At 31.5% G+C, this 8,186-nt stretch overlaps 1 protein-coding gene across 6 annotated transcripts in view; it reads right to left on the bottom strand.

Moving 5' to 3' along the window:
- Positions 1–1,101: 1,101 nt before the first annotated feature.
- LOC106478228 (thiamine-triphosphatase-like) overlaps positions 1,102–8,186 on the bottom strand; it is a 76,751-nt gene continuing 69,666 nt past the window's right edge. For 4 of the 6 annotated variants that reach the window (XM_022381800.1, XM_013938765.2, XM_013938756.2 and 1 more), the window contains exon 4: positions 1,102–3,153. In XM_022381800.1, the coding sequence (XP_022237508.1) occupies positions 3,044–3,153 (110 nt within the window). In that variant the 3' untranslated portion in view covers positions 1,102–3,043. Of the gene's footprint in view, positions 3,154–5,506; positions 5,618–8,186 lie in introns of all 6 variants that reach the window. The other 2 variants (XM_013938772.2, XR_002609862.1) reach the window with 2 other exon arrangements.

Genomic DNA, 8,186 nt, shown 5'->3' with positions numbered 1-8,186 from the left:
ATATATTTATATAGATATATTTATATCTATTGTATTTATATTAAGAAATCAAATTAAAAGAAATTCAGCAGACATATTAAGATAAAGGTTAACCATTTTATGATCTAGCCAAATTTACATTCTGCGTGATTTCTTAAGTGTCATTAATACGATTTATGTTTTTAATAAGAAGTAAGGAAGAGCATAATTATAATCGTTTGTCTCTTATGTAGTGAGACATGGAGTTTTTTGTTTGTAATAAAACGGCATTAAAGCAAACAGTTCTCAAACTTACCAGAATAAAAAATTCATCTAAATAACTACTCAAAGTTTTTCTTATGTTTGCACTTACCACACAATGAAAACTTACGAAGGATGTGGCATAAAAAAACATTACACACCTTTCACAAGTTATCACTTTCTTCTGTTAGGTCCATGTGAATCATATTTTTATCTCACATACAAAGCTACAACTCTCCTTATAATTGATGTTCTTATCAAGTGCAGTAAGTATGTCATTATTAATCTCTTATAATCTGGCGTCATGAATAAAGTTGTTATTATCATTCTTTAAGCAAAGCTACACAATTAGTTACCTGCATGTTGCCCACCTCAGAGAATCGAACCTTGGATTTTGTCATTGCCAGTCCAGAACCTTATCACTTACCCACTGGGGGACTTATGAATATAGGAAAATCTTGCCTATCATGACTCACAATTCAAAGTTCAAATTCAAGTCAGCTTGACATAGTCACCTAGGAAATTCACCCATTTTGTGTAAACATATGATGACACTTTTCTGAAAAGAATGACGAAAAACCAGATTTAACTGCATGCGAGTGTAGACTCCTGTCTCAATAAAAAAAGGTTTAACTGGTTCTCAATGTGACTAATTAATTTTCACATTACTTAAACAGGACTTCTTAAAAATAAGGGTTTGTTTGTTGTTAATTGTAAAGCTTCACAATGGGCTATCTGTGCTCTACCCAATGCAGGTATTGAAACCTGATAGTTAGTGTTTTAAGACCCCAGACTTACCACTGAGCCATTGTGAAGCGAAGATTATATGAAAAAGCAGGCTATTTCATAGGAGTGTAATATAATAACTTTTCCCAAATAAAATCAAGTATTTCAGTTTATATTTATTCAACTTTCTAATACATTTAAAACATCACTTGTAATAAGTTGTTCGAGGAAACTTATGTTCATCCAACAAACAACTGGATGGGAAACTTGTTCACATTAAATACATTTTATTGCCCCATCACTTTTTAGAATACATCCTTAATATTGTTATTATATTTCTGAACAGTAAAAGACATTCAGCAAAAATATTATTTGAATTGTACTTTGATTTTATTCTAGACAAAATAAACTGAGAATCTGGAGATAACAATCTAAAAATACAGATCACTGGTACCAACAGCTTCATATACATATACACCTGTTGATCCTCAAAAATGTGGAACCTTAAGCATATTGTAGTTATCGACAAACTTTATAAAGTATTAATATGTATTTCCTTTATACAGACTTATTCAATATTCTATCTGGTACATTTATTCAAAGCTTTCTTGGCTGGAAAAATAATTATTGTATTTCATTTACACGTTATCACCAAATTCAAATCAATAAAATGGTAACAGATATAAGTTAAGATATAGTTTTAAGTAAGAAACCATTTAATGTCTGTGTAATTACATAAAAAGTTTAAGGTTTGAAACTTTAAAAACAACTAACACCCCATTTATATTTCTAGTAAAATAAGTGAAAAATCAGAAAATTTGGTCATTTCTAAACATTAACGACAACTGTTTAAAATTTATATGAAATTAACCACTGAGATACTGATGTATACCTACTTCTATATGTAATATATCACCTCAGTTCTCATTAGAACATACCAGTTTGAAGTATAACATGACTTAAGGATACAATGAAATTCAACACATTTACCTTCTACATGCTATAAGTAAATAATGCCCTTATGAACTTCATGCAAAACACCTGTATAATATTCGATTATTAAAACCATTTAACATAGGAAAATAATGAACAATAACGCCTCCAAACAAGGACACTATAAAAAAATTAAAATGTTAATTCATAAAAATGAAAAATATCAAAAATCAATTAGATATAAATGAATGCAAAGCTTGGAGTACTGGTAATCAAAATTCCATCTAAACATTTAAATATAACAATCACATTATAAAAAATTGTGAAATATTCAACTGATATTTTAGTATTTTTTTTCTCTGTATCTAAACGAATTTAAATGATAAAACACTGAAAATTTTGTTCACTTTTATTTCACGTCTAGGAGAATTAATATGTAACAATTGAATAATAACCATATTAGGTGACAGGTGTTCAATTTACTGTACAGACACAATTCTATACAATGAAAAACTGCCACGTTAAGTTTGACTATCTTGAAAAACCTTTTGTATTTAAATACGTGAAAAAGAATATTTGAAATATGTAGTTTTACACAAAATGTATAACTTCCTTAATGTAGACAATAGCTGCTTACACAATTGTGATAAAAGGAATATTATGAGATTTGTTTTTTACACAGAAAAGACAACAAACTTCAAGCTGCAGTGGTGGGTTTTTGTATCTTTTTATTTTAGTCGCAATTCATAAAGGATGATACTTATAAAAATTAATCAGATTTGTTAGTTTTAAGTATAAAAACTGTTGCTATGGCCATACAATTTAAATATTGGTAAGCAGGTGAATAAAGTAGAACAGGAAAATACACATATATTGAGATAGGCATATATATAAATGTGGTAGTATCACCGCTAACCAAACCTTGTATTTCTTACATGAAACTTAAAGTTCAAAATTATTATGCACCATAATAAACTCTTAAACTGATATTATATTTAGAAACTATCTGGAGATTCAATGCAAACAGAAATGTGAGATAATACACTAAAAACTGCTGTATTTCATCAACCATCTCAAACCAATTTCAACAACAACAAGGAAAAAAAAACACAAAACAAATTATATGATAATGGACTGGTTAGTTGAAACTGAAAAATATAAACAATTAATCTTTTTTGGATAAAACTCCCAGACAGACTAGCTGGTTATAATGAGAAGAGGATTTTGTTCGTAGAAAGTTCTCCATCTTTCCTTCTGAAACTTCTTCCTTGACACCTGTAGGAACATAAAAAAACAAAAAACACAATGACAGTGAAGCTTCAAATACTACTTCTGTGTGTTATTACAGAAATTAACATAATTATTAACAAAATACTTTCCCAATTCCAAGAAACAGATACATTTTTATTACATTATGTCATTATCAAGAACTTCTGATCCAAAGTAATTATATAGATCAGACTTAAAGAAATAATTTCCTAATTAATAATTAAAATACTAAAACATGTAAAGATTAGAATACATGGAAATATCGTTTGGGTACTCTCAATATTAACGATATTTTTAGCGTAATCCAAAATTCAGTCCTAAATTCATTCACTAGGGCATCAATGCAAAATAAATTTCGTCTGTGTAAACATTAATTTAAGAAATACATTCAAAATTATTTTATACATCATGAGCAATAATATTAATAAAACTAACTACAAAGAAAACACTGAACATGTCTTTACTTACAAAAGTGATAAAAATCAGTCATCAGTTCCTATAAGATGTTACCAATACCCGAAACCTGAGTGTACATATAAGCGTTCATGTGTTAACAGTAGGGCATTATAGCAAAGTTCTGTTATTGAAACACGACGAAAAGTGTGAAACCAGTGGAAAAAAAAAATCTTTATATCATTCTTCCAGACAACTGGGGGTGATTATTGAAATCCGACTTCTCTACACCGAATATATATAACTGTAATTAATATTAACTTCCGATCAGAGCAAACTACTTACTTAAATCAAAATTAAAACTCAACCACATAATACGAATAGAGAATTAAATATACTTTACAATTAGCAAGACATCAAAGATAAATGGTTTTTGACAAGTGTTTAATCTGAGAGTCGATAGGGGAAGTTAACCTTCTATTGCACATCGTAACGTTCAGGTAACAAAGCTATCTTTGTTCCTTAATACACATATAAATGCTTCAGTTTTGTAGTTGAATGCTCTTACCTCCAAGTAACAAGTTAATTAAACCGTAGAATTATATTTGTTGGTTCCTCAATTGAACAATGTTACTTCTGGAAAACGTACACATTTATAACTTTTTTGCACAATATAGATCTATTAAATCAATAAGTTCAAAGAAAAAATTTCCACCGTATTTTCACAATGCGTGCAATAGAGGGAAGTAAGGAGAAACTAATAAAACTCGGTTCAATTAATTGTGAAATTTAAACCCAATATTAATTACAGTAACGGAATAGAGAAAGTTACAGAAAAGTTGTAGTGTCTACAAACAAAGCCACACCTCCCACACACGTGGTCAAGTTAGGAAAAGGACAGCTGCAAGTAATAAATAAGACCACTTAAAAGCTATTCGAAATAGTGTAATTAGATACAATATCGCTAAAACGTTGACTTAATACAGTCGACCAACATACTAATATTTTTCATTACTGCTGTGTTAAATTACAAAATAAAACTACTTGAAAATTAAGAAGCGATTATAATATTTTGGAAAAGGTGTATTATGTAAAAAATGTTTAACCCCACAAACTGTGCCAAGAAGTGTTGAATTTGGGACAGAACTAAATAAACTTCGTGTTCAAAACACGGTTCGAGAAACCTCGCTTTCCAAAAGAAGGGATTCAGTGTTTGTGTGTGTGGATATTAAACCGGTAAAATGAATTCATATTATTATTTTTTATGATAACTGAAATAAGTTCAATATTCACGAAGATAAAAAAAATCTCAAAAATTATACTTTATGACTTATGTTTGTTTGTTTGTTTTTAAGTTAAGCACAAAGCTACACAATGGGCTATCTGTGCTCTGCCCACCACGGGTATCGAAACCCGGATTCTAGCGTTGTAAGTCCGCAGACATATTATGACTTATGAAAAACGATAAATAGATACCTCCTCTCGCTCAGATATACCTGAATAGGTCAGTTTGTTCTGGTTGTAATAATTTCAACTATTGCGCTTCAGTTTAATTAATACAACTTCTGATTGCTTACCTTCTGGAATATGAAACTCTATTGTTAGTTGTATTATTTCACGATTTACAATTCAATAATAAGTAATGTTGTTTATATATATTGAATTAAGAAAAAAATAAGCACAGATTTTAATCACAACAAAGATTATAAAAGGAAAAAAATAAAAAATTTGCAACAAATCAAAATAAATGAAGAAAAACAAAGAGCTGAACAAATGAACGTTTTGAAATGTGCTTAGAAACAAAATACATTTCATTGAGTAATTTCTTCACAAACTAATTAATTACTTGGTTGAAATTGGCTGTTTCAATACAAGAAGTTCACACAACAACATATCAAAAAATTTGAAAATGTTTGCTAATATATTAATATCATTTTTAGTACATAAACTCTGCCAATTCCATCACCTTTGTTTTTCTTTTACAAGGCACTCTGATTTCAACCGCTGACCAAGTCATCAGAGCCTTGAGCGCTGGAAATAAATGCATTCACGTCCAAAGCTGCATACGATTGGAAACCTATTGAAACAAACTGATGTGGTAACACTTTTCTGTTTTAGAAAATTAAAATTAAAAATGCACAAAAGTTAAACAAGGTCATCGGAACCAACTAAAGTCCTATCAAAAACACAAAAAAATATATTCCTCACTGATCATGAATCGTTTCTTTTATTTTAGCAACAAATATAAGCAATCTATGTTTACCTAAGTGTAGATTTAGCAACTGATTTTTGTAATTGAAGAAAAATGTACTGCTGTCAAGTGTATCGTAGAAAACCCGATATGCACGTTTAATCGAAACAAAATATGTAAAGAACAGGCAAGGTGAATTGTAAATATAGACATAACTACTTTTACCTATTAACCTATACTCAAACTCACAAACGAAAAATATCATGCTTAATCTAAAATTAAATGATTAAACCAAATAAAGAAAAATGTTTCATCAGAAGAAAATTTTGTGAAATAAAATCAAAACATGCAACATCACGAAGACTGCTTATTTTGACAAATACTGCTAGAACATATCGATAGATCGTGCTACACAAGTAAAAATTATATCATGCTTTTTCTACAAACATTTGAAAATATTCGTAATACAAAATAAAGCTGTGCGTAACTTACCTATTCACAGAAATAAAAATTCTAGTTGTACAGTTACACATGTACGTATCATTGTATTATATGGACCAAGATGGTTACTAACAGATCTAAATAATTTTTTGGATGGTATTTCTTTTTTATGGCAAAATAACTAAAGCTATTAGCCACCGTCCCTAATTTTGAGCTATTGACCAGAGGGAAGGCAGCTCCAGTCAGCGGCACCCACCATACACACTAAGGAATTGACAGTCACTCTTATAACACATTCACAGCTTAAAAAGGGGGAATATTTTGTGGTATTGAAATGACTAATACATATTTTAATTGTTTCACATCCTACTTGTAAAGAAAATACAAACATGCAGTTTAAACGTTCAAAACTGTGATGCATATGGCTTTAACATTACTTATCGAATAACAAAATCGTTATGACAAAATACTTGTCAACTAATATAACGGGCTCTAAGAAAATAATTCAATGACACTTTGAGCATATGGCATAGTCCATTCTGCATGTTGTACAAAAAAAGGCTGAGTGTAAACGTAGACACATGTCAGATAGATATGTCAGCATTTTCAAAACATGCTTAGAAAAGTTGCGAATGTTCACCACCATCAAAAGAGCTCTGTGCCTTTTTCCTTGGTGTAACTTCCTCAACACTGGCATCTTGGTAATAATCTTTATGGAATAATGTAAGCAACTTCACCGAGCTTCGAGATGATGACCAAATTAGGGTCTATAACCTGGTTGGTGAACCGATTGATCGTGACGAAGGTGTGTGGGGTGTTATGGTGTAAGTTGCATTCTAGCCCTGGGTATGGAAAAGTGCTTACACCTTAAAATTTCTTCAGGTGTCAAAAAGATCTTAAATGAACATGTCTCAAGAGCTATTAAAAACTTAGTTAATATAACAATGTGTTATTCCATCAGAACAACGCTTCCTATCATAAAGCATTTTTGAGTTTAAACTAATAATATCAACATCTTAGAAAGGCCCGCTTAGAACCCAGATTTTAACCTTATAGAACATTTCTGGAAACAGCTGGAGGGGTTAATTCGAAAAATCAGGCCACGGATGATGAATATTCGTCAACTTTTGAAACCAATAATGGAGACAAATCGCATCAAACACCTGTCGGAACCTGACTGGAAACATGCCCTGCAGAAAAACGGAAATTTAGGACACAACCTGTGCTACCTTATAGGGTAGCGATCAACAGAATCCCTCCTTACTGTGTGTGTTCAAATACATTTGGCAGGACAGTGGATATGCAAGTATATAGAAAAACGGAAGTTATTCAGGCCAATAAAAAAACAATTAAAGTTGAAGCCAGTTGTCATGTGATGACAACGACATTTTGCCTTGGTGTTTGTTTGTTTTTGGAATTTCGCGCAAAGCTACACGAGGGCTATCTGCGCTAGCCGTCCCTAATTTAGCAGTGTAAGACTAGAGAGAAGGCAGCTAGTCATCACCACCTTGGACTACTCTTTTACCACCGAATAGTGGGATTGACCGTCCCATTATATTCGAACCCGCGACCCTCAGATTGGGAGTCGAGCGCCTTATCCACCTGGCCATGCCGGGCATTATTTGAAAAGTATTTCACACAAACAACACTTAACCCGCGGGTAATTTCCTAAAAAAAAATTAACATTACACTAAATGCAATTTCTATGGGCTTTTTCGACTTATTTAGGACTAAAATGCGCATGTGCAATTCGTTCAAAACCACACGCTTGTTACTTTGTGAACATGTATGTAGACGTTTCTACATAATCTGCTAAGCCCGACCATGTCGAGATGCCGATGTCCCCTCTTCCCCCATTTATCCATCCTGATTCCTAATACTCGATATACCTGTTGCCAGTTCCCACACAATCTCCATTATATGATATATACTGGTTAGTGTTCACCCATATTTCTCCGGATTGTATCCTCCATCTGCAGATATCGCTCTTCCCCCATTTTCCACATCCTGTGCT

Source organism: Limulus polyphemus, unplaced genomic scaffold, assembly GCF_000517525.1.
Source record: "Limulus polyphemus unplaced genomic scaffold, Limulus_polyphemus-2.1.2 Scaffold9, whole genome shotgun sequence".
Classification (NCBI taxonomy): Eukaryota; Metazoa; Arthropoda; class Merostomata; order Xiphosura; family Limulidae; genus Limulus; species Limulus polyphemus.
The sequence above is the reverse complement of the archived record's forward strand: the minus strand, read 5'-3'. Positions and strand labels throughout refer to the sequence as shown.